This window comes from Megalops cyprinoides, chromosome 3 (assembly GCF_013368585.1).
Source record: "Megalops cyprinoides isolate fMegCyp1 chromosome 3, fMegCyp1.pri, whole genome shotgun sequence".
Classification (NCBI taxonomy): Eukaryota; Metazoa; Chordata; class Actinopteri; order Elopiformes; family Megalopidae; genus Megalops; species Megalops cyprinoides.
The window spans coordinates 42230375-42258202 of record NC_050585.1 but is presented as its reverse complement, the minus strand read 5'-3'; the positions used below and the strand labels follow the sequence as shown (position 1 = coordinate 42258202).

General features: G+C 48.2%; 1 protein-coding gene across 2 annotated transcripts; it reads right to left on the bottom strand.

Annotated features, from left to right (window-relative positions):
* Positions 1–393: 393 nt before the first annotated feature.
* Positions 394–27828, bottom strand: LOC118775725 (RING finger protein 145-like). Of its 2 annotated transcripts, none has more exons than XM_036525771.1 (11): positions 27670–27828; positions 22601–22816; positions 15245–15353; positions 13162–13253; positions 8892–9127; positions 7437–7612; positions 6656–6796; positions 6124–6306; positions 4063–4210; positions 3057–3413; positions 394–2187 (listed from the first exon to the last, which is right to left on the bottom strand). In XM_036525771.1, the coding sequence occupies exons 2-11, from the start codon at positions 22782–22784 to the stop codon at positions 1636–1638; spliced, it is 2178 nt and encodes a 725-aa protein (XP_036381664.1). In that variant the 5' UTR covers positions 22785–22816; positions 27670–27828; the 3' UTR covers positions 394–1635. The 2 variants fall into 2 exon arrangements, with proteins under 2 accessions (XP_036381664.1, XP_036381665.1); XM_036525772.1 differs by having other exon boundaries at positions 27685–27828.

Below are 27828 nucleotides of genomic sequence, written 5' to 3'. Positions count from 1 at the left end.
CAAATTTCTCAGTGATCAAAAGTGAAATTTGACAGGGGTTCAGCATTCACAGAAATACTTGTCTCGTGTTCACTTTGTAGTAAAAAAAAAAAAAAGAAAAGAAAAAACAGAATGCAAGTTTGGTTAGGATTTCTCTACCTCATCAAAGAAATGAAAATCCCTTCATTCAAGAATACATTTTAAATGTTAAAATATGTTTAAAATCTACAGATGCCATGATGGATGTAAAATTTCTACTGAGCTCATTTTTCCAATGTATTTTCCTTCAAGAAAATGTGTAAAAACTATCAAGTCGCTACAAAATAATTTAAAAATGGCATTTGCTGAGTTTTTTCATACATTATTCATGTAATCATTATCACAAATGCAATAAATGCCAAATAATACTGTTGAAGTAAATTCAATACTAGGATTCATTTGCCTACACCAGCTCTGAATCCATGGTCTAAAGCTTTTCACACTTTTACCTATAGAGGGCACCAAAGTGCACACACAAGCTTTAGTCCACTTCACGTTTGGCTGGTGTAGCAGTAACACTGTTCAATATATCAAAACTCCTTTTTCATATATATGTACGTATATATACAAACATTTATATAGTTTGTTTTCCTCATACACGCCAAAATATTTGGTACCTGACAAGACGACTTTGGAGCATTGCTATGAATTACATTAGTGCAAATGCAGTGGCATAACACATAGGCTACATATCAAAAAAGCAAAAAGAGAAAATAAAAGTTTCTACAGCTACAACAAGACAGTGACAGCGTGCTACCCTAAGCGTGCTTAAAGCTTCTACATCAAGTGCTGTGTCTTTTCTCTGGAGTTAAACATGACATCATCACATCCATTAAGCTGCTGTGTTCTCCCCACTTAACTTTGTCCTTATTGTAACAGTCATAGCAAGTATTTTTCCAATATCGAGCAGACAGCAAAAACAAGGCTGAGGGGTCAAGACTGGTGTAGCCAGCAGAGGGCGCTGTAGGGCAAAGACAAGAGTCAAGTGGCAAGGAGAGGATGAAGACAGACAGGAGACTTAAGACAGGGGAAGAGCAAGTAAAGGGACTGGCATTTTAGGGGGGTTGGGGCAGGAATAGATATTTTAAAAATCCGCTTCCATTCACATTCCTCCTCTACATCTCTGCCTTTGATTCAATAATAACCAATTCTAATGCATGTAATTCATGTATCGCAATATTCTTACTTCCTTCAAAACTTCCAACGAAATGGATCTGTGTGGATCTGAGCTGCTTTAGTGTCGTAACTTGTCCTCCAAGGTATGCAGTACAAAAACAATCCTTTATTCATTGTCAAATACAGTAAATAGTAAACCTCAGTTTGTATCTGGGGAGTGACAGCATATCATGTGTCACTTTAACAGGTAGCACCATACTACAATCAAACCTATCCCACAATTCCACTCAGTGTCCACTGACGTGCAGCAGTACTTCCCATTCATACAGCTGATCACATTAGATTGGAACTGGAAGCAGCTCTGCTCATTTCAGAAATGACTCGAACCTTGGGGCGCTGTAGGGGAAATGGTCATGGCTTGGGGGGGTTTACAGGCAGTGCAGGGAAGAGACGGGAGGGTTGCCGTGTTTTCCACGGTGCATTTTTCCCAGGGTGTGTTATTTATTGGCCAACATGTTGCTGGGCCGGCCCCGTGACCTCAGTCGAAAGGCTGGCGACACACTCCTCTCCTGCGGGCGGGGGTGCGGGGCAGTCCCCAGGACACGCGGGGGGAGGTGGAAGAAGTGGCTGGCTGTTCCGGGAAGCCCCCTGGCACTCTAACAGAGAAGGACCCTGCCCTTCCTCGCTCCCCTCACCCGATTGGCCATCGTTCAGCCCGGGCTCAGCACACGGGCCTGAGGGATCTGTGTCCTCTTCCTCAGGGTGATCAGGAAGCTCAGGGCACGGTTCAGTCTCAGGCTCACCAGCAGCCCCCTCGCAGCCATCCACGCTCCCTTCAGGGTCTGCTGGCTCCGCCTCCGCTTGGTTCTGATTGGCTGGTGGCGGCGGAGGCTGGGGCACTTCCTGGGCGGGCATGGCTGTGGGGGTGGGCTGTGATTGGCTCTTCAGCTGGCTGTGGCAGAGGGGGCAGGTCTCCTGCACGTAGAGCCACTTCTTCAGGCAGCCGGCGTGGAAGAAGTGGCCGCAGGGGGTGATTACAGCGGATCTCATGTCCTGAGGGGAGCGGAGGGGAGAGAGGGCACGTCTCAGTAACGAATAAGCTCTCAGACTTCCACAACACCATTACACAGCACATACCTAACCAACAGGCTTTCACACTGCCACGGCTGAATATAAGACTGCAGGCTACCTGCCCACCTTCTCATTTGAAATAACCCAGACTCATCCATTACACCAGCTCCCTGCAAGCCTGGCAGCCAGATCACTGAACATGAACAGGTTTTTATGATTTATGACACCCAACAAATGAAAACAAAAAAGTAAACAGGAGAGGTGGAAAAGGACAATTCTACCAGCCTTTTACAAAGCAGGAGCATTTTATGCTGTGTGGCATACAAGCGTAAACACAGAAGCACACAGATACACAGACACACACACAGACATACCCACACAGGCACACCCACACAGGCACACCCACACAGGCACCCACTCAGACCACCACACACCCCCACACACCCCCACACAGACACACCCACACACACCCACACAGACACACCCAGACACACCCAGACACACCCAGACACACCCAGACAGACACCCACAGACACACACACAGACACACCCACACACCCCCACACAGACACACCCACACACCCCCACACAGACACACCCAGACACACCCACACAGGCACCCACTCAGACCCCTACACACCCCCACACACACACAGACACCCACACACACAGACACCCACTCAGACCCCCACACGCCCCCACACACACAGACACCCACACACACACACACACACCCCCACACACACACACACACACCCCCCCACACACACACACACACCCCCCCCCACACACACACACACACACACACACACACAGACCCCCCCACACACACCCCCCCACACACACCCTACCTGGTAGCAGATGGCGCAGATGTCGTTGTGCTGCTGCAGCTGCTGGCAGGTGGCGGTGGGCATGCTCTTGATCTTGTTGACGGCGTCTCTGCGCAGCAGGAAGCTCTGCCAGCCCAGCTGGGCGCGCAGCCACACGTTGTAGTAGGAGTGGATGAAGATGATGGTGGAGCCCATGACCGTCCACTCGCCGAAGAGCGTCTCCGACACGCCGTAGGCCACCACGCACAGCGCCACCAGGAACTCCAGCAGCCGGTACGTGCCGTTCACGTAGTAGATGACGTCGTCCATGTTCTCCACCGGCTCCTTGCGGAACTCCTCCACCATGAAGAGCACGTAGATCAGCAGGGTGCCCAGCACCTGCGGGGGGGGGGGAGGGGGGTCACTCATCACCGTGCGCCGCAGTGGATACACACCTGCTGGACCGAGTACTACAGCACAGGGTGCCAGATTTTACACAACTGATGTATGGTACCCTGCTGGTCTGAAAGCTCACCGTGTGTCTCTATGGCAAGTTTGTGCCCATGTATACACATGTTTGAGTGTGTATGTGTGTGTGTGTGTGTGTGTGTGTTTGTGCATCCCTGCAGAGTATGTGTGTCTACTTGAGTGATGTTTCTAAATACTAAATACAATAATTTAATATAAGCAGAGACAAAAGGAGGGCCTTATATGCATGCTAAGATCTGCCTCGTTAAAACTTGTTAAAACACAAAAAAAGAACAAAGGGAAACAGGAACTCCTAGTGCATGTATCCAGGAACAGACACATAAAGAGGAACTCTTAGTGCGTACATTCAGGAACAGACAAAAAAAAAAATCAGACAGAGGCAAGGGAACCCTGTGTGTGTTTATCCAGGAACAGGTGGAAGAGCAGCAGCAGTTCGCTGCGAGAGGGGCGTTACTGTAGCAGAACAGAGAGACAGGAGACGAGGCCCCCGTGTGAGTGTGCGTTCCCCTTTAACAGCACGGCACAGACGCTGCAGTGCGGTCGACCTGGATCCCCGTACCTGCAGCGAGGTGAGGATGCTGGAGGAGATGATGATCAGCAGCCAGAAGTCCATGTGGAAGAACTGGCAGATCATGTAGGCCATGTAGGCTGGGAAGATGAGCAGGAAGAGGCAGAGGCTGACGGCCCGGAAGTGCTTCCACAAGCTCCTGCAGGGAGGGAGAGAGAAGGAGAGGGAGGGAGGGAGGGGGGGGGAGGGAGAGAGAGAGAGAGAGAGAGAGAGAGAGGGAGGGGGAAAGCAAGAGGAGAGGAGAGAGAGGGGGAGAGAGAGGGGGAGAGAGAGAAAGGTCATGGTCATCACCACAGCACTGCTTCACACTTAAGCCATACAGTGTCAAAGGGTCAAGGGTCAAGGGTCAAAGGTCAAAAGAGGCAGACAGTGGAGTCAGAGGAGCCCATGTGAGACACTACTGAAACAGGCTCATCTGCAAGGCATCATGGATAAGTACAGCAAAGGCTGGCAGTGTGGCACAGTGGTAGGGAGCATGGTTGTTGGTTCCCTGCTGGGGCACTGTGGTTATACCCTTGGGCTACACATTTAACCCAAAACTGCCTCAGTAAATATCCAGTTGAATAAACGTGTGAAACTGTAACCTGTGTTAGTCGATGTAACAGCACTTGCTAAATGACAATAGCATAATGTAACAAAAGGTTATGGGAGGGAGAGAAAACCAGTTGATAGATTAGAAAAACAGACAGTGAGACGGAAGGGGAGGAAAATGCAGTGAAATTATTCAGCAAACAGCAGACAGTCTATTAGTTTGTCTGGCTTTTGTAGGTCAGGTTCTGTTAGCTCTGCAGCAAGGACAGACGGTGCTAGAGGGCCCACTAAGTTTTTCCATCTCTTAAAACCTCACTCGCTAAACATCTGCGAGCCTCTCTCTGGCCGGAGCTGTCAGGGGTGGCTCCAGTGGTTTGACACTGATCAGCTACAGACTGAGCCTGGCAGAGGTGTGCGTTACGGCGAGACAGCCACAGCTTTTAACCAGCAGACACCAGGTATGAGCACGACCTGAAGAAGACCTCCATTATTCCGTTTAGTTAAGTTTTCATGTGGGTAGCACAGGCACTACAACAGTGTAGGGGGGGGTATATTCATTTCTTGATGAATCCTAGGTATGACACTGCTGTTGGACCTTCAAGGAAGCCATTAGCCAGATGCAAGCACTGCTGTATAAATGGATAATGGATGAAATGTATGCTATGTACTACAGGTGTAGTGGTTTGCGTATTCATACCGGACCACTCCGTATGAGCAAAGGATTTCGGTATGTGATTCACGTTCCTGCCAAACGGTTCTTCTGTTGTTGTTTGTTTTTGTGTTTTTCTGGCTAATATCCACCAAGTAGATGAAAATACTAAATAGAAAATTAAAAATATATATATATAGACAATAATCAGCCACAGCTAGAGTTCGCGTACTGTCACGCTCCTTAGATTGCACAACAGTATGGTCACGCACACTCACTGATAGAACTTCCCGTGGTAACTACCTTAGAAACCAGTATGACATCACAACACAATCTCACATCAATATCACATGTGTTGGCTATTTGGAGCCCAAAATCCCCATCTTCATTATTTAAACACCTAGTCTCGATATACTTGCTTGTCTCCTTTGACTTCATATAACTAGAATTTCTGCTGCAACAAAATGCTGGTGTGCAGCAGCTAATGTTTTAATAAACGAGGACAAACTGCTGACCGGACACAGCCTCTTAACAAGAGGCTTACTACTGCTTATCTGTCACGAACAATCACATTTTTTAGCTAAAGGGACTAGCCGATGTATTGCTGATTTAAACAAAATGCATTGTTAAAGTATCTCAAGTGAGGGTTTTTTTTCCCCCCCTCACCAGAACCGAGGTACAGACCGTACCATAACTCAAACATAGAGAATCAAACTGAAAAGTGGAGTTGGTGAACCCTTACACCCTTCTAGATAATATGTCTCCTCGAGATGAAGGGAAAGGTGCTTTTTCACCCTGTGAAGCAAGGGGGTGAAGGAAGATCTGGGCTCGGAGCCCAGGAAGGATCCCTCTGGAGGGAGGCAGGCCCTTACTTGTCCCTGGAGGCCCCCAGTGCCAGCACGATGGGGTCAGCGATCTCCAGCATGGACTGAAGGATGGATGCCACCACGATGAAGAGGATGATGCTCAGGAGGAAGGCTCTGTGGATGACCTGCAGCTCTATCAGACCCGTCTGCACTGCCAGGATCAGCAGAGTGATGCCCTCCGTCATACCCCTGAGAGAGAGAGGGAGGGAGGGGAAAAAGATTTCAGTGAGGTGTACAATATGTGATTCGTAAATCATTCTGATTCAAAGTGTACTGAACACTGACACACACAGTAACATTCCCACATACACAATTATACAAACCAACACACTTAACACTTCTTTCTCTCTCTCACACACACACACACACACACACACACACACACACACACACACACACAGACACAGAAATGCACTGACACAGTTACATTCAGAGACGCGCTAACTCACTCACACATACAGACATGCTTACACACAGCCCACACAGCCCACACACACGGACACCGTCAGTCCCACAGTGATTAGGACAGGCTGCTCACCGGTGCATGGTGTTATCGTTCATGAAAGCCCGGTATCCCTGCAGGTAGAACTTGCAGAGTGTGAGAACGCCCAGCGCCACGAAGGACACGGTGAACACCAGGCCCAGCAGGGAGTAGGGTGTGCTGCAGCATTCTGCAATACTGCAGGAGAAAGAGGGGGGTTAGCGTGTGCATGTCAGCTCTGACACAAACCCAGCATACTGTAGCACACACATCAGCTCTGAAACAAACACTACTGTACCACACACACCAGCTCTGAAACATACTGAACTACTCATGTCAGCTGACACAAACCCAACATACTATAGGACACACATCAGCTCTGAAACAAACACTACTGTACCACACACACCAGCTCTGAAACATACTGAACCACTCATGACAGCTCTGACACAAACCCAACATACTGTAGCACATCAGCTCTGAAACAAACACTACATACTGTAACACACACATCAGCTCTGACAACATACTGTACCATACACGTCGGTTCTGACAAAAACACTGCATACTGTACCACACACATTGGCTTGGACACGATCATCACATACTGCACCTCACACATGAGCTCGGACACAAACACCGCATACCATACACATCACCACTGACACCTTTCATAAAGGGTAAACACACATCACCTCTTGCACAGTCACACAGGGATTATGCAGATATCACCTCTGAGACAAACAGCAAAATACCAAACACTCATCTGAGAGGGCAGAATTTCTCCACTAGTTCCCACAGCCCACAGATTCCAACCACCCTCCTTTTGCGCCCCCACCTGGTGAGGAAGAGGAAGAGCAGCCTCTCGCGGGACGTGGGCTGGTCCCGGGTGCTGAAGTAGGTATAGATCTGCAGGGCGAACAGCACCAGCCAGAAGCACATGAACAGCACTGGCAGGACTAACTGGTTCCACAGGGACATCCCCAGTGCCAGGAGCCCATACACCTCCACCACCTGCAGGAATGGAGGGAAGAGCCCATCAGACAAGAGCAATCAAAAGGGAAGAGTCTGTCAGACAGGAGCAATCAAGAGTGGAAAGGAGTCTGCCAGACAGTAACAATACTGAAGGGAAGAGAGTCTGTCAGACAGGAGCAATCAAGTGTGGAAAGGAGGCAGTTAGACAGGAGCAATCAAGAGTGGAAAAGAGTCTGCCAGACAGTAACAATACTGAAGGGAAGAGAGTCTGTCAGACAGGAGCAATCAAGAGTGGAAAGGAGGCAGTCAGACAGGAGCAATCAAGAGTGGAAAAGAGTCTGCCAGACAGTAACAATACTGAAGGGAAGAGAGTCTGTCAGACAGGAGCAATCAAGCGTGGAAAGGAGGCAGTCAGACAGGAACAATCAAGAGCGGAAAAGGGTATGTCTCACAAGAGCAACTGAAAGTGTCAGACAGGAGCAGAGCTGACGTTCACACGAGGAGAAGCTGATGAAATGGTTATGAGAACCAGGAGGTGTCTCTGTGAGCAGTAAAATGTCAGAGCGTACGGAGCTTAAATACAAGTGTCAACAGGGGAAGCCAAAGAAAACACGCTGCAACGATGTGAGACGCAGCAACAGTACATGACAGACGAGACTCATCTAATGACCGACAGCAGGCAACTTTCAGCTGAGGCGTTTCAGCCGTTTCTCCCAGGACCGCAAACACAGCGCAGCTCTGTTACACTGGCTCCAAGCAGTACTGTTTTATTCAGGGTGCTATCAGATGGCCGTCTGAATAAAACAACACTGCTGGCAGCACAGAACAGTGCAGCGGGTCCTCTGGATTTCTCATTCACGCTACTATCACAGTATGTGTTACTTTTGTGTTACAAGTTGATGTATGGTAGCATACCTGGCTTCCTTTGTCTAGTCAGGTTGCAAAAGTAAACTTGTGGTAGGGACTGAATGGTGTCATGTTCACACTCACTGGTTTGGGAGTGTTGTTAGCCTGGCCTGTTAGCCTGTTGCTCATTCAACTTGAATGATACACTTCTGTTCTTTTGTGCTGAAAGTCGCTCTGGATAAAAGCATCTGCTAAATGAATGTGATGTGATGTGATGTGACGTGACGTGACGTGACGTGACGTGACGTGACGTGACGTGACGTGACGTGACGTGACGTGACGTGACGTGACGTGACGTGACGTGACGTGACGTGACGTGACGTGATGTAACGCAAAGCAGCCCATGAGGGGAAGCGTAGCGCAGGGATGGCAGGCAGTCTGGGACGAGCAGGCAGAGTTGCGAGGACCTCACCTGCACCAGCTCGCGGTAGGCGGTCTTGGCCAGGTTGTAGGGCACCAGCAGGTTGGACGCCAGGAAGTAGAGGACCTCCAGGCCGGTGAAGATCATGGCGAAGCGGTTGATGAAGACTATGGTTTCGAGGGGGACCAGGCACAGGCGGGCCACCAGGGGGAGCAGGTGAGCCGAGAAGAGCCAGATCTGCTTGGTCTGCATGACGCAGGAGCAGAGGGTGCACACCACCAGCTGGCCTGTAACACGAGGGAGAGAGAAAGGGAAATGTCAATCAGACATTCTCAACCAATCAGGAAGGAGCGACAGCTGGCCTATTGCAAGGGAAAGACAGAAGGGGAGTCATGTCAATGAGGCATTCTTCACCAATCAGGAAAGAGCATCAGCTGGCCTATAATGCATGAGAGAGACAGGGGAACTCATCAATCAGGCATTCTCAACTTATCAGGAAGGACCACCAGCTGGCCTATGATGCAGTGAGAGACTGACAGAGAGACAGAGAGAGAGAGATGTAATATGTACGGTATATGTATGTAATATGAGTATGTAATGCAGGGTTGATTGTTGTTTGTAAATTTCCCTTGTATGTATGTGTGTTTTCTTTGGGTTCATATCACTGTATTGATGGTCTGACTATTGGGGGCCAAGCAGCAAAGCTGCATAGGCACCCATTGTGTTTCTACCTTTTCTTATTATTCTTCTTCTGGCTACGATATCTATGGCAGCCCCTAGAACCATATGGTACAAAGCTTTGAAATTTGGCACACTGATCGGGGACGGTCCCATGATTCTTCTCACCTAGTTTGATGTCAGCACCTTGAATGCTCTAGCGCCACCAACGGGTCAAAGTTAGAGGTACGTTCACACACGTAACCTTTAAGCCATATGCCCGATTTCCAAAAATGAGGTACCGTTGGATTCCTTGGATCAAGCCGAGTTCAACGCATTATGTCAATTTCTGCCATATGGGATTTTATGAAAAAAAGTTTAAAGATTTTCCACAGGCCACAAATTTTGTCAAATCTTCACCAAATTTGGCACAGATGATCTTTGGACCAAGCCTCACAAAAATTATCAGATGGATTTTTGATTCTCAAAAGCATTTGTTCAGTACAGCCAATCGAAATCGGCAGCGAAGCCACCAAACAGGAAGTGAGGGCATATCTCAGCAATGCTTTGATGTGTTGACACCAAACTTGGTATATGGACGCGGGATGCCTTCCTGAGGTTGTGCTAAAATTCTTTTGTCATTTGACCACTGGGGGGTGCTACAATAAGCAAAAACATCTTTCTGTGTTGTAAGTGTTGATGTGTTTCCCTTGACAAGAGTGAATCTTGTGTCAGGTGATCCCAAAGATGAGACATGCCAAATTGTCAAGTCAACTTAATTGACATGGCCGCCATGACATTTTTTTTTAAATGAAAAAACTAAGAAAATTTTCACAGGCCACAATTTTTGTCCAATCTTCACCAAACTTGGCACAGATCATCTTCAGACCTACCCTCAAAAACGTTTTCTGATGAAAAAACATTCATCCATTACAGCCAAATTAAAGGCAAACGACCCAAACAGGACGTTAGCTCATATCTCAGTTACACCCAATCTTTGGTCAACTGACATATAACTTGCTATCAGTGCTTACAGCGATGCTTTTAACATGATCATGTGGCAGAGCTGAAGTGAATAGCTTGTGTGAGCCCTGCGTAAAGCCTGTGGGGTAGCAGGTAATAGGTAGCCAAGCTGTTGTAGTGGTTACGTCATTCCCTGAGACCTGGTTAACTAGCGTTGTTGCCGACAGGCTAGGGGCAATTTTCCTTTAGCTCAAATGGCAACGACACTGGCCGTAAGGGGCTGGGAGTGAGCAGTGAGAACCCAGGTTCGAAACTTGTTCGCTGGCTGACCCACGTAACATCTAGTTAAACACACAACGCAGTCAATGCCCGTTACAATAAGATCAAGTTGCCATGGCGACTCTGCCCTGCTGGACTGCTTGGCCCCCTCATCGCTGCTTGCAGCTATATTTTGCTTTGTTGCTCATCTTGTTGCGTTGGCAACACAGTGCTTGTCCGCTTGTCCGTCCTGCCAATAAAATACCTTTGAATTTGGGGGGGTGAGAGGGTAGGGGGGGGCATCTATCACTCAGGTATTCTCAACCAATAAACCTATCAAGGGTGCCATCGAAAGATCTCACACAGCACTATCACTGGAAGTTCCCACGACACTGTAAATCAACAAATCCCGGCCAACGTCAGCAGCGACTGGAAGCCAGTGAGCCAGGTGGGAACACAGAGGGTGCAGCATCACTCACGATTAAGATCAGGGTGACCTGGACCGTGACAGGACACTCTACTCAAGCGTGCCCAATCGATCTGGTGCAGATCCAGGTGACTCTTGGCTGGTGTAGGCAGAGTGTTCACGCTCAAGGACACCAGCACAGCCACACAACAGAGGCAGAGGGGGTTTCACTGCTGGGGTGCAGGGTACAGAATACACTCACTCAGTCGCTCAATGTGAACTGCAGGTTCTGAACAAAAACGGGCCATCCACTAAAAAGCACATCAATGTATTATCAATATTAATCCATTAACAGACACATGCATCTGTGGGTCTCAGCTGCTAAGCAGTAAACTATGACAAAAGCGAAATGGCAATGATCATAATGGCAATAACCTTCTGCTGGAGCAATCCCACCTCTCAAACAAGACTCACGACTGCTTGATGACAACACAAGAGCATACAGCTTGTGTGATAGGGTTCATAATAATTTAGATTCCTGTCAGTGTGTCTTTACACACAGGAGAAGCTGAGCCTGAATATGATTATACCAAAACAGACTCCTTAAAAGTCAAAAGTTCTTAACCTGGAATGTGTGCAGAATGAATTTCTGAAACGGCAGAGTTGAATTGCTCAAATGCCAGGGAACTTTAACATGTAGCGGCAAACGCCTCTGCGTTTCCTCTCAGGACTGCAGCTGTTCTGTCCTGAAGTTCAGAGAGAGGCTGTCCCTTCACTGCTCCACAACGCCAATCCAACGTTGATCCAGCATTGATCTGATGTCCCTGAAGCGTTTGGCCGGCGTCAGGGGGAGCCCAGCGCCAGGTCCCCGCGATCAGGCTCCAGGCTGGCGGTGACCGGGATGCTCATTACCCTCCAGCTGACAGAGAAGGAGAAACACTCGCCAGCCATAAATATTCAACTCCAGAGCTTGCTGAGACTCGTGTCAGAAACTCAGAGCGAAGGGAAGGGTTTGTTCCCTCCTCAAACTCAGGCAACCTTCAGTGCTGACTCCGGCTGAACAACCCAAGGGCAGTTCGTTTCATAAACCCCTGACAGAACATTCTCAGGCCTCGTATTCATGAGAGGAAGACACAAGGTTCCCTCTTGTACCCACCCCTTCTCGCCTCTGCTCCTCAGAGTGCTCGGGGCTTTTTTTTTTTTTTTGGAGGGGTGGGGCCCTCATTTCTGTAATATGAAACCACTGTATAACCTCACCAGCTCCTCCTGTGTAACCACAACCAAGCCTCAGAAGAAAAAGAGCATTTGGCCTGACAACAAATAAAATAAGAGGAAAAGACAGAGCCCCAGGGACAGGGAGAGAGGGAGAGAGGGACGTTTCTGTCTACCTTGCACTCTCCAACTCCCTCTCCATCTCTGTCCTGTCATTTCCCTTTGAATTCCCTGGGTTTAATTAGTGTTCTGAAAATCCATCTTCCACGCACAGATTATGAGCCAGCAGAGATGCCAGGTGCATATCTACAAAAAGGGGTGTATGGAATCCCAAAAAAGAGGAACCAACGGCCACCCTTATCCAGCCCCCCAGGGTGCAGAGTCAGGGGTTCAGCTGCTCAGGGAGAAGGGAGACGCATCTGAAGTGAACTTCCGAGTGAAAGTGCTGATGGCCGCAGAAGCGAAAGCGCTACCTCTGGTTTGGGGTGCTGAGGTTTGCAGTGAGAAAGTGAAGGTACTGAGAGTGTACTTTTTCTCCGCTGCAGCACTGAGCCCCGCGGCGCCTGCTACTGTGGGATGGGTGAGTTTCGGGAATGGCACAGGTGGCATTCAGGTGAAGATTCGATGACTTTTTTTTGTAAATGAGAGACTGACCACAATCCAGTTTGGAACAGGAGAGATCTGTATAATGGACAATTGAGGTCCAGGTGTGGGACCGGTGAGATGCAGGCATGATATGGGTGAGGTCCCTTTTGGGTCAGGTTAGATTCAGGTGTGGTACTAGTGAGGTCCAAGTGTGGGACAGGTGTTGGGACAGGTGCTTACCTATTAGGGCCGTGGTGAAGCGGTTCATGGACAGTGGCTCCAGGTAGAGTGGCCCCTCATACCCAGAATCCAGCTCACTGCGAACATAGTCCCTGAGAAAACAGACGTCACACCGTCAGTTCCCCATGTCTCACGGCTCTCCCACGACAGCAGGCAAGTTCATCCCCATATGTCCACGAGGAACTAAAGACCAGGATGCAGGCTGTTACACACAATCAAGCTTTTAGTACATATATTATTATTATAAACAGCTTCTGATTTTCATCCACTAATTTCAACTGGGTTACGAAGCTACTTAAAACTACCTGCATTGGTCCTGGGAGACATAAAAACCTTGGGAAAGAGTGAGTGAATTTACCAAGCATTTAGACACCAGCACTGGAGGAAGCAGTGACTGGCGGTTTTTCAGGTGACAAACCACTTTCCCCAAGGTTCATTTTCCCAAGTACTTTAAAGGGGGAAAGCTTTACATTAATGTCAAGCTCCCATTAGACACGCATGTTAAATGGCAATCGAAACGCAAGCCGCAGGCTTCTTAAGTAGCTACTCTAGCCATTCATGTCAACAGCGAGATCTCGCACTGTTTCGAAGTGCAGTCTCATTGACGCACGAAGGCGGGCGTGAAACACTACACCGTGCGTGGCCGCTCGTTGTGAAACATCAGCACATTCGCAATGTCAACGCTTCCTTCCTTTTTCCTGCATTAATGACTCCAGGACAGGGGAGCAGAGCGCAGCCTCGCTGAATTATTCAGGAGAGCGGATATCGTGTGTGCGTGTGGGGGGGGGGAATATTTGAGGGATTTCTCCTCCGGGGCTCCTCCGTTTTGGAGTATTGATGGGCCGCTCAGAGAGCCTCGGTGTGAGGAATGCTTAAAGAGCGTGCCCGAATGTGGAGTTGAAAGCAGAGGAGACTCGAGTCAAATCCGTGCTGATCATTGCTGTGCCGGTGCCTCTTGTGGGGAAAAGTACTCTCTGTCATCTAGATTGAGTTTTTACTGGCCATGTCGCCATTTTACCATATTCTACCTACTGAGTTTCATCTGAATTTTATCTTCCATCTTAATTCTCCGAGTCAGTAATACTTCTTCAGGTCAGCTACACCAAAGCTTCAGGATGAAAGTGTAGCATAGTGATAAAGAGCAGGAATTATAACCGGAAGATTGCTGGTTTGATTCCCTGCTGGGACGCTGCTGCTGTACCCTTGGGCCAGGTACTTATCCCATAATTGTCTCAGTAAATATCCACCTGTATAAATGCATAATACATAAAAATAATGTCATGTCATGCTTCGTCGATTTTAGGCACTCAGAACACCTACAAGCCCCACTGTGGGTGGAGCTAACGTGCAGCCAATCACTGACCCACACGAATCAATCCAATCACTTTGCTCTCCACATCAAAACATTTGGATTGGTTTAAATCAGCAAGTCACTGACTGCTGGTGATAACGGCCCACTTTGAGGGCTCGCGAAGCCTAATTCTCCTCCATTGCTGGCAATTAAGAGCGATATAAAGCCGTTTGTTTCCCTCATGCTGCTGTCAACGATCTATCTGTGGGAATGACAGATCCCTGGCACCCAACCTGGGGCCTCCACTCTCCCTCCAAAGCACCACTGTGCTCTGGAGTGTGAGTTACGAGCTTCCCCTAATGGTCTCTACCCATTCGGAGGGTTTTCATTAGTGTCGGGCGCCTGTGAACCGGCCACATTACAAGGGAGAGAGATATAACAGCGCCCTTTTAATCTCTGCCCAAATGCACCCCCTGCCATCGTCAATGATAATCCACCTCTGTCACGCACTCGCAATTGCAGTGAGGGTTGTTTCAGACATTTTGTTCGGAACAAATGCTTCTTCAGCAAACCAGACTTTTTTTTTCTAACCCCCCCCTTTTTTTTTGATCGTTCAGCGATTTTTAGGTATTTATGGTCCCGGAGGGCCACGATTTTGAGGACTGAACTGTACTTCCTGGATCTGCCAAAAAGGACAGGAAGAGCAGGCTCCGGGGACCGGGAGCCAGCGGCGCGTGATTGGCGCGTCCTGCAAACGGGAGTTCGGCGGCGGGATTCGCGAGGGGCTCGTACCTGGAGACCTGGTGCCCGGCGAACAGGAGCAGAGCGGTGAGGACGTACAGGTAGAGCTGCACCAGGTGCTGTCGGGGCAGGGTCAAGAGAACCAAGCTGAGGATGTAGCCTGAAAAAAACAGAACAACAAAAAAAAAAACACAAGAATAACGTTACAGTCTGCCAGCAGGCAGCAGCATGGAGAAGCTCTCAAATGACTGTAAAAAATGTACAAACTACAGGGACAACTTTGTGTACTTATTGATATTTTCAGGCATGAATGTAGTGAAAAAGACTAAAAAGCCAGAAAGTTTTCTTTTTTAAAAGGACAAAGGGCCACGTACTCCCGGTAAAAGCACTTTGACCCCTTACACCTCTGACTTATTTCATCTGATTGATTCTGAAGGCTCTTTAACCTCCACTCTGATCATGCTGAACCTATAATGACCCCAGCTCTCTAAGGAACAACTACCTGTAATGACCCCAGCTGTCTTGAGACTGACCACTCCTCCCTCTGGGTCACTGATTATTCTCACTACTGCACAGAGCTGAAAACGTGGTCACATCATAGAACATCAAGCTGAGCAGATTCACTAGATCTCTACGGAATGTGGATTGCCCGCCACAATGAGCTCAGTGACTGCAATGAGCCATTCAGATTACCTGATGATCAGTGAAATATGTGCAGAATTTATGTAGCATCCTTGAGTGACCTGTGGTATATGAAATCTTAATATGAATCCAAGTGAAAAAATAATAAACTTTAATATTAAACCTACTTCTAGCAAACCTCATAGCGGCCAAGTAAAGCATTAAGACATGGAAAGGGCTTTAACATGACACCGCGCATGCCCAGATCTGAAGACACGATCTCTTAAAGGAAGCTTGGGTAGATATAATTATGTCTCAAAAGGACTACTTTATCTGATCATATCACCAACAGTCTCTGATATTAATGTGTCATTTTGCCTTTACATCCTTCCTCAACTGGGTAAAGTCTAACTGCCAAATTTGGAGATAGATTATTGCACAACAAATGTCCCCTGCGCTACGCAATTCCTCAAAAAACGTGACAGATGATCGTGCCAGGCATCACAGCATGGTCTGCGTTTGCGCTGTCGGCCATTTTGGCTCTTAGAACGTGGGTTTCCTCCACCCTGCCATGGGGGGGAAGCTATTTAATTACCATTGAAAGCCATGCTAATGCCGAGATGGAAACTGAGTCAGCAGTGACTGTCAACTGCGGGGGAAATAAACAAATCACCTGGCGCTCACACTGTGGGGGCGTCCCTGGCCAGGCCTCTGTGGCGGAAACGGATCTGCCAATCCGGCACTGAGCAAGCTGCTGGGGGGGGCGTGTGTGCACGTACGTTTGTGTCTATCAGAGATGGACAAATACTGTTTACTTACTTCAGCAGGATCTCCTCAAAGCTTTCATTTCACACTGAGGGGGAGACTACATTACTCACACTGTTCTGAAATATCCACAACAAGCAAACAAAAATGATTCCCTCACAGGTCAATGAAACTGCTTCCCAGCTAAGCTTTCTAACAGTGAGACTGCTTCCTGTGCTTTCTAAGTATATGACCACTACTGTATGACTACTTCTCTTCAGAGGCAGTGAGTCTCAATCACGGCATTAAAGATGTCACTCATGACTCTGAGGTTAATTTACATAGAATAACAAGAACAAAAAGCTCTACAGAGGAACACAGTTAAAGAGGAACTGCACCATTCATATCACATGGCATTCCCCTCAGATCAGAGCACAATGGCTTTAGACAGAGACAACAGGGGTCCCCCTACGATTCTGTGACTGTGACCGCACTGAGGGGAGGGTATGAGCCCCAAAAATGGCAGCCTTCTCCATTTCCCCAGACTGGCACTCTGAATGACATCACACAGGCTCCCCCAGACAGCCATCCTAGGGAAAGAAGAAGGGGAGCAAAAACAGGCAGTGTGAGCTGCATTCACATCAAAGCACTGCCGCTCACATGTCACAAGGTGGCGCTAGAGAGACCGCCCGCAGCTCTCCCAATACTCCAGCCCTACCCATCATGCCCCGGCCGGGCCGTGGAGGAGGGGTGCAGGGAACTCCTCCCACAGGGCCGTGTGACGGGTGCAGGACGATTAGCGCGGCGGGAAGCGGATTTAGCCTCCTGGTCTCTGAGGCCCCGCCCTCGGGATCCTTCATTACGCACCCTGGGGGCCGGATTTGAGGAAACTCCGGTCAATAGGCTTATCCAGCACAGGGCTGATAAGCCGCGGGCCATAAGGGAAATGAATGGGGAAGCAAAGTGGGACGGGCCATTTCAACGGCCTCCCGTCTCGGGATTAATGCTCTCAGGCCCCGGGTTTCTCAAGGGCAGGACAGCAGTGGCCCACATGAGCAACGATCCACAACTCTGATACTCCCACTGAGCCGCTGGAGCCTGAGAGTCGGCCAGCGAGTGTGTGTGTGTGTGTGTGTGTGTGTGTGTTAGTGGATATGTGACACTGTGAGTGTCAGTGTGACAGTGGAACTGGGTGCAACATGTGTGTATGTGTGTTAGTGAGTGCAAGACAGTGTGAGTGTGTGCTAGTGAGTGTCTGTGCACTAGTGAGTGTGTATGTCTGTGTGTGTGATATGGCTAATGACTTCTGTCCAGAGTCCCCTCAGGCTTCCTGTCCCCACAGGCGATGTGTGTGCTGATCTCTCACAGAGCAAAGAGGAGGAGGAAGAGGGGAACAGTTCATAGCCGCAGTGTGGTGTGTGTGTGTGGTGTGAGAGACTGCATGTGTCTGTGTGTGTGTGTGTGTGTGTGTGTGTGGGTGGGGGGGGGGGTGAATGCGTGTGGTATGTGTGCAGAGACATTGTGCATATATGTGTACATGAGAGACTGTGTGTGACAGAGATGGTGTGTGTGCGTGTGTGTGCACCTCCACACCTGCTGACGCCTCATCTTCAGCCCTCTCTCCTCACCCTCACCCTGCTCTTTCCCTGCCCTTTATCTGATTGCATTCCGCCTCGAGCGCTGCTACGAGGGCTGCAATTATTCACCTGGGCTAAATTTACCAGCAGGGGAAGGCGGGGGAGACTGCAGTAAAAGCTCTCACTGGCCAAACTCAAGCACACCTGGCCCCTACTGTACCGGCCCAGGGGTCCTTCAGACGGTGGCTCAAGTTCAAGTTAAAATTCTGCTCGCATACCAAACACTGGATGAATTCCGGAAAGGGTCAGAGGTCACCCATCCATTACTCAGGTGCTACATGCCAGGTTTAAACACAGTGCGACAGGGAAGTGTTTGCCAATGTAAAACGTTCGTTTTTGTGGGGAGTGCATGCCATTCGCAGTTGGCACTGAGAAGTAAGAAAGTATGGAAAGGGAACGAGACAATGTGATTATCCTACTGCTGACCCACAGTTGCCTTCTCATTCACTGCTGCTGACATTGACCAAAGTCTAGTTAATTCTGGTAAAGCAGAGAAATGACACACAATTAACATCTGACTGTGGCTGGTCATTGTGAGCCCAATATAGATGATCATTAGAAGCTCACTTCAATCATGTTTGAGTCCTTTTGAGGGAAAATGTCCTTCGAGGACATTCAGGGCTCTGTACTGTGTGATTCCCTGTAATGAATGAGGTTTCCCTGACTGCATGGGAGTGCACACCATCCCAGCCCAGGACTCCACTGCTTCTCTCTCCACATGCAGACCCACAGAGCACCAGCCTGGATGCACCGTGTTCTGAGAGCACTGTGTATTCTCACACACCGAGTCATATACTAATAGCAGAACAAATGCTAAAACGTTTACAGGAAAACATCTGCAATGTTTTGCAGTAGGTATGTGCTACAGTGTGAGAATGAAAAGAATGAAAACATGGTCATGGTCAAGTCATGGTTTCAGGAATAACAATGGTCCCATAATGGTCACTTACAAGCCGTAAATGGTCAACTATGGCCCCTTGGGCAGGCATTGTGGTGAATGGTTTATTAGGGGAGGATTGTTGTTCGACAAATATCAAGGTATGTAATGATGTCAGCAGTTACAACTTCAAGGAGATACACTGAGGACAACGGAACTCAGTCTGGGTCTGGGAAGACACAGCTATCAGATACGCCACACACATTGCAAGATGACACATGTTAACACGCTGCTTTTTTCCTGCCTGAACTCATACACGTTAATGCAATGACTGCAGCAAAGGAGGTGGTGCGGAAAGCCAGTTCCTATATAACAGAGAGTATGTAAATTACTGCAATTCATGATCACGCACAGAGCAAGCGGCAAATTAATATCCCTGAGGGCTGCAGTGCAGCACGTTTGGGGGCGGGGGTTAACTCCCAGCTCTGAGAATGATTTACGCCAACGAGTCTGAAAAATGAAATGAACGTGTCGAGAAATCTCCCTTCTCTGCAGGCTTCAGTGGCCGAGTGTGAACACTGCCACTGTGTGCTGTCGGTGTGAGGAAGCCCTGCGCTAAACAGCTTCAGACACGATCACACCACAATACTGGGCAAAAAGAACTGCGGTTTGATTCAGACATTATCAAACCGCACTACTGGGCAACAGGTCAAGCACTAGCCCTGCACACCAATCAGCAAACGGAACTTGTGAGTTTCACTGACTCAATTAATGGGCGGGACTCAACTTTAATCTCATTTTCAGCAAACAACTCAGCTGTAAAGAGGGCCGATGTGTAAAAATGGAAGGTACGCACGCCGTCTTGGACAAGGGCGTCCGTTAGGCAAACAGTAACAGAGCAGAGTGCGCAAACGTGACCTGGAGCAGAACAGGAGGCCCTGTTGTCTCCAGTCCTCCAGTCCTGCTGCTTCCCCATAGACACAAGAGAGGGATGGAGAGAATCCCCCACCCAGAGCGAGATTAACACCCAGGGTTCAGTCCGCAGCGAACACCCGACTCATTGTGCCTCTAACCCAGCACCTCTGTCCAAGTCCACCCGGGCTGAACAGGCCCTCAGTGTTGGTGAGTGAAGGGAAGGCAGGAGCCTGCACACACGTGCACATACACACTCACACAATCATACACACACACACACACACACACGCCATATATGCAGGCGCATGAAGGTATAAAAACTCCAGCACACACACTCATACCCTCTTTCTGAGCCTGATCTGAGAAGAGCAATCAATGAATGAGAGCTAATAACATACTTCTTCAGCTCCCCCACACAATATCCTTTTTTTTTGGGAGGGGTTCACTTTGTGACTGAGTGCATCACCCCACCCCCCCCCCCCCCCCCCCCCCCACCCAAAGTGCCCAGCCTCCTGCTCCCAGCTCCATTCAGCAGGACACGGGCACACTGTGTTCACTACAGCATCTGTGATCAGCGTAATCCCTGATCTGGTTATTAGACTTAGTGATTCAAAGGTACGCCAGACGCCGTCAATGGCTGGTCACATGATCACACAAAGGCCTCTCGCTACTCTCCTAGCGGCTGAGGCCTGTATGCACTTCTCCAGGAACAGAGAATGGATGGCCCATTCTGCTCCTCTAACCACAATCACAGCACTCATACAGGAATCACTGTGCCTCTGAATCAGGTGATGTCACACAACTGCTCTCTTGAACCTTCACTTGAGCCCTGAGGTTCAGAGAGCTCCTTAAACAACACCAGGAGGAAGAAAAGCTCCTTGTTATTTCAGTTACTAACAAGGACACGGAGCACTTGGTGTTAACACAAGTTTTATGAATGAACTTCAAGTGGCTGCAAATGTCTCAGATGGAGACACCTCCCATCAGGTTGCAGCTTAACTCCCATCTTAATGACCACATACACAGAGAGGGTGAAACGTGACACTCGGGAGATGGGTCTACAGCATTAGGCTGCACCGTTTATCCAGGGCAACACACAGGGCCTCTGGCTGTGTGTCTGCATCTATGTTGGGCATTACACTAATGGCAGAGCCCTACATCTCAGACCAAGGCTTCTGCTCAGCTGTCATTTGCCAAAATGACTGGAATGACACAACTGGCCTCACTATATTTAGCTGGGGTGGGTTGTCGTCTGCCAGGGTGCCCTTAGCACCCTGTGACTTGTCAGGTGCCTATGAGTCACTGAGATGACATCACAGAGATGCGCCTATCCTCCAACTACTCTCCCAGTGCACTGTGGGACTTGTAGTGTGAAAAGTAGTCAATGTTGCCATGCAGAACTATGCATATATCCAATTTATTTGCTGTGGCCCAGAGCTCCTGCATCAGTGCAGAGGATGCTGTGGTGAAATGAGCTGAAAGTACAGGGACAACTGGCAATGCCAAAAAGGGAAACAGTAAAAAAAAAAAACACAAAGAAAACACTTTTAAAAAGCCCGAAAAACAGGCAAGTCTTGCCTTCCCCGTGAGCTACTCAATAACGCCGGCGTACATGGCAGCTGGGCGAGATCACAGTGAGAACACACCCTGGAGCACAGTGCTCTACAGCAATCGCTGCAGCAATGTCCCAGCCATAATGAGAGGCCTGCTGGGCTTTGCTGATGAGAAGTGGATCTACGAGCTGCAAAACAGGCAGCGTAGCTCCGCAGTCCTGAGCAGGAGCACTTCCCCATCCATACAGAGTGTACCCGGGCAGGCAAACAGTGTGCGTGTGTGTGTGCGTGTGTGTGTGTGTGTGTGTGTGCGCGTGTGCGTGCGTGTTTGCGTTTCTCCTGGGGGAATTCAGTGAAATGGGAGCTTATTGGAGTACAGTTCTCCCTCCATCTGAATCCCCTCAGTCCACTCTCTAAAGCAGACGGATCAGCTCACACAACAATGAGGTTTCCCTGGGTGCGTCCACGTGTCAGGATGTGTAAGACCACAGACACAAAGCTCCTCCTATAAGGAGTAACCTGGCTCCTGAATTAACCTTCTGCTTCTGCATCACCCTTCTGCGAACACAGTATTCTGTGCAGCGATGAAGCGAAGATAAAATCAGTTCCACTTCCACTGCTTGCCTACACACCCATACACACAGAGAGGGTTCAGCAACGCCTCCAAAAGGCCAGTGTAAAATGTCTTTAAACACCCATAAAGACACGACACACACAGATCTCTGCGGGCATTAACGCATGTGAAATAAATGTCTGAATGGTAATGGAGGAGGGGGGGGAAGCAACAACTCCTTTAACGCGTTCACGACAAATGAAAAATAAAAGCAACGACTTCCTGTTTTTGCTCAAGATTTAAGCGAGAGGGGAGAGAAACACACCCACCCAGGCTTTCATCTCAACAAAACAGCTGCCGCCAGTGACAGCTGTTTCAACGGAATTTAAGCGCAGTTTTAACAACGACACACACCCACCCACCCCCCCCCCCCCCGATCCCCGAACCCCCAGGAGAGCAGTGTCAGTGTGAGGGAGAGAGGCCGGGCTGCCATGGAGGACTACTCACCCACGTAGTGCAGGTAGAGGGCCAGGTACTTGTACTGGAAGAGGGGGTTGTTGCTGAGGCTGCTCCGCTGGATCTTCTGGAAGAAGGAGCTGACGTCCCAGCGGTACAGCACGTCCAGCAGCATGATGCTGGGGACCCGCAGCCCCACGTTCAGCACCGCCTCCAGCTTCTCCTTCAGCGCCATGGGGCCGCCGGCTTCACCACGCTCGCTACAGACTGCGGGAGAAAGGGGAGAGAGAGGCGGGTTAGAGGACAAGGGCCTGCCCGTTTTACTGTGCTCAGTACAGACTGCAGAGAGAGAGAGAGGGGTTACAGGACAAGGGCCTGCCCGTTTTACTGTGCTCAGTACAGACGGCAGAGAGAGAGAGAGAGAGAGAGGGGTTACAGGACTAGGGTCCATCCGCTTTACTGTGCTCGGTACAGACTGTGAATAGAGAGAGAGGTTACAGGACTAGGGCCCCCGTTTCACTGTACCTGCTACAGACTGAGGAGAGATTCCCAGTAGTCAGAGCGATTGGAGGGAGGCTGAGTGCGGACAGGGCATTCTCTGTACACTGGGAGAGGGAGCGATGGGGGGGACATTAGAGTGCTATCAGAATAGCTGGCAGGGGGGGCAAGGGGTGGAGGTATCTGAGAGCAGCACACACAGAATACTTGGAGAGGGTGGCAGAACCAGGCAACCACACTGACAATGGGCAGGAATAGATTATTCACAAAAATGCAGCCCCGGTGAAGGCTTCTACCCTGACCCCTACATGAGTCCTTCCTTCTTTGTCATGTGCATGTAAGGGCTGAACAGCTATCCATGTTTGTGTGGCCACAGACTGTGAGAGACACATGATCCACATGTGAGACTAACCGCATTTCTGCAAATGAATGTGACAACTGCACATTTATGAAAAGCATGCTCCGTTCCACTCATTCAATAAAAACATGCATGTGGAAGCAACAGTTGACAATAACACGGTAATATTACATCAGTATAACATACACTATATGGCTAAAAGTATGTGGACACCTGACCACATATATGAGCTTCGTGGACATCCCATTCCAAAACCATTGGCATTAAGTTGAAGTTCCACCCCACCAAACTCGTCAAACCATGTCTTTATGGTTGTTGCTTTGTGCACAAGATCACCGTCATGCTGGAACAGGAAAGGGCCTTCCCCAAACTGTTGCCACATAGTTGGAAGCACACAATTGTCTAAAATGTCTTTGTACGCTGCAGCATTAATGTTACCCTTCACTGGAACTAAGGGGCCTACCCCAAACCCTGAAAAACAGCCCCAGACCATTAACCCTCCTCCACCAAACTACAGCAGGCACTGTGCATTCCGGTAGGTAGCACTCTTGCTGGCATTTGCCAAACCCAGATTTGTCCATCAGACTGCCAGATAGTGAAGCGTGATTCATCACTCCAGAGAACGCATTTCCACTGCTCCAGAGTCCAGTAGCAGCGTGCTTTGCACCACTCCAGCCGTCACTTGGCATTGCGCATAGTGATGTTGGGCTTGCGTGCAGCTGCTCGGCCATGGACACCCATTTCATGAAGCTCCTGACGCACAGTTCTTGTGCTGATGTTGCAGCCAGAGACAGTTTGGATCTCTGTAGTGACTGATTCAACAGAGGATAGGCGGTTTTTACGTGCTACGCGCTTCAGCACTCTGTAAGTTTGCATGGTCTACGCTTCGTGGTTGAGCTGTTGCTGCTCCTAGACGTTTCCACTTGATAATAGCACTTACAGTTGGCCGGGGCAGATCTAGCAGGGCAGAAATTTCACAAACTGACTTGTGGCAAAGATGGCATCCTATGACAGTGCCACGTGTAAAGTCACTGAGCTCTCCAGTACAACTCATTCTACTTCCAAGGTTTGTCTATGGAGATTGCACGGCTGTGTGCTTGACTTTATGCACCTGTTAACAATCGGTGTGGCTGAAAACACCTGAACTCAATAATTAGGAGGGGTGTCCACATACTTTTGGCCATATAATGTGTATAATGACAACAGGCCTACTAAAATAAAACCCTTGCTGAATAATTCCAACAGAATGTTTTCCTCACTGTACAGGAATGTGAAATGGATACACTGCATCTGATTTGTTTCCGCTGCAGACCCTGGAAGCCAGCCCTGAGGAGAGACCTAGGGCTGAGCTGGCCTAAGATATTGCTTTATGATATTTAAGTTATCCGCCTGCAGTGGTTTAACGCCAAAATCAGTGAGACAGAAATGCAATACGGCTGACAGCCACGGTAAGGAAAATCAATCTCTTTTTTAACTGTGCATGGTGCCCTTCCGGATAAATATACAGCCTAGACATTAAACATCTATCCCGGTATGCAAAAATTAATATACCAAAGTGTTTGTTTTTCCAATCCAATCAGGGCAATGCATCTGAGCGAACGTGGCAGGAACTGAAATGAGTCACTGCTTTCAAGATCCCTGCTGTAAAACTTTTTCTCAACTGCACCTCCAACAGCGACCAAATCCCTCATATTCTACACAGAACTGCCCCCAACTCTTATACACATAAAAAAGACAAATTACATGTTATGCAACCCATTCCCAGCAAGATAATCATAATATTAGGGCGAGATGTGACAAGAAGCAAAAATGTGCAGTGACTAATTATTATGTACTGAAATACTTAGCGTAGCCACCACGATAAACAAAAATATGTGACTCATAGCCAAACCCCTATTGTAATGTGGGATCTTTGGGTTGTTACTGTGTTACTGCACACAGAATTTACCAAATGTGCATATTAACCCAGTCCCATAACTCATGCTGTTATTTGTACACGTGCAGATGGATGCATATATACATACATATAAACATGTAGGAGTGCAGCTGAGAAAAAAAGTTTTACAGCAGGGATCTTGAAAGCTGACTTTTCAGTTCTCATTATGCTATGACTGCAGAGGAAAACAAATTATTTTACTTTTATTCATTATAGATATGTGTACTTTATATGACTATATTAATAATACGGGTGAGATTTATTTGACCTGAACAGACAAACTATCACAACTGTTACCAATATGGGCCTCCATAATAAAAGATCAATCAATCACCACTAACCATGGATCCCGCCCCTTAACCACTACGCTACACTACCAGATGGGAATGGTTGCCAGTTCCTTTCCCTGCTGGGACACTGCTGTTGCACCCTTGGGTTACAAAAATGGCAACCTATGTAAGTCACTCTGGATGAGAGCGTCTGCTAAATGCCAATAATGTAGGTTCACTACATTACATCAGATGACATACCTGTCATTTGAGCTCAGTGAAAACACCAAAATAAAGCATACATATTTTGAATCATTTCACTGCGTTCAGCTAGACAGGAACTTTCTTCTGTGATAGAGTTAACTTCTACTAAATTGTTTTTAGTGTCCACGAAGAACAATGCTGTAGGTTAATAGCAGAACTGTGGCATTACAGTCAGAAAATAGATGCTTTATCTATACCGCAGTACAAGTAGCACATTAATGTAAACATGTTTTGCAGTAACTAAAAAGACTGCATTATGCATGAATTATTTTGACCCTGCTGCTTTTGCATAAAAAGGATATACACAGCTCGTTATTATGAGCACGTGCATACATATATTTAAACTTCTGTGCTGTGCGCTCCGCTGTCCCGCAGTTACATAAAAACCTCTGCCGTCATTAGCCTACCATTTTCCAACGCTACAGCTCTGTGCAGAAGTCAGTGGTCTGATATGAATCATTCACTCGATCGTTTATCTTACTGTTATTTTCAACCCCCCGGCCTTTTGCGTAGTTGCCTGTTGTTATCATGTCACGGTTTTACTGATAGCCAGCAAGTGCTCTACCTGTAAAGCTGTAAGACACAATGATACTTCACATTACACCGGCCTGCAACGGCTAAAAATACTGCTATATCTATTTTTTTCCTCTTTTCCCGCCTCCGTATGGAAAACATGTATGTAAATTCTAACCACAAATAAATCACATTATTGCATCTCTCTGACGCACTATCTGATGGAACGATCAGTTTGCGATTAATTCAGATAGCGACACAAAAATATCGTCGTAAGACCTATCAGAAATGATCACATTAAGCATTTGGCGTCAAAAGTTAACACAGTCTATAGTTGCAGCCAACTGTAAGTTGCACTAAAACAGAATTTCGTGAATTCGTTTAAATATGGGAAATTCTGGCGTCTACGCGTTCTGTAGCCTGGTTTCTCATCGCTAGCATTAGCTTACATAAGTGTATGATTCACATCAAACCAAGGTTTTTGTCGTGGCGAGCGGACTATACAACGAAGGGCCGTTTGCGTTACGTAACACAATTGTGGGTCTCCTCTTAAAAACACCCTCCTTTTTCTAGCGCAAACGCCCTCTTTGTTTTCTCGTTAGCTCAACTTAGTCGATTAATTTCCCGTTTGTGGCGGTGATGCGCAGCGCAGCTCTGCGTGCGGCTTGTTGCGCCCTGAACTGCAGTAACCCCGCGCTCATTGGAAATGCACGCGAGCACTCCTGCACGGGCTGGAGTTGAAGGCATCGCGAGCTACACCACAGCCATTTTTTTCTTTTCTTTTTTTTTTTTTTTTTTTTAGCACAGTTAGGCTAACTAGCCACCTCTCCTTAATACATACAGCGAGACCGGCACCATGCCATAGGCCGTGCATAACATAATCACATAAGCTAGTTTTGTGGAAACTGTATATGAGCAGAACGTCCAATTATCAAGTAACTAGCTGACTAGCGCGTAGAGTCACGCGCCAGCTTTGCAATCGAGCTAGCAGTAAGCATATACAGAAACAAACCCCCCACAACCCTGTTAACATACCACGCAAGACACAACCAACGGTGGAAAAAAAACATTTGTACTGTTTTACGAATCAATCAATCTAACTGCAGGGCAAAAATGTATAGCAAGACACGTGATTCTTCTTAGATGCTACAATGACCTGTAATAACCCAGCTAAGCTATCTTTTCTGTCACTGGCTGACTGACCAGTCGAGAATACCCAAACAATACGCTAAACCCTGTCTGATCATCATCTCATTTTACAAAACAGAAATAGTCCACCTACATGGTTAGAACTCACTTCACTCCGTTTGGTTCGGTTTCGCGATGTTTCCCCGGTCGGAAATGAACCATTGTAACTCGGGCAATCCCAAGTTAACGGTTCCAGTTTTGTTAGAATTTCCACCGAGAGACGGAGCGTCGGTCTCTCACTTCGCCTCAACCA

Bases quoted from the DNA above. Each gene is read 5' to 3' on its own strand.
- LOC118775725 (XM_036525771.1), bottom strand. From the start codon at position 22,784: ATGGCGCTGAAGGAGAAGCTGGAGGCGGTGCTGAACGTGGGGCTGCGG. The intron at 6,307-6,655 runs GTGAGCAGCCTG...TCTCTCTCTCAG, and splicing joins AACGATAACACCATGCACCG to GGGTATGACGGAGGGCATCA. The intron at 4,211-6,123 runs GTAAGGGCCTGC...CCCTCCCTGCAG, and splicing joins CTGGGGGCCTCCAGGGACAA to GAGCTTGTGGAAGCACTTCC.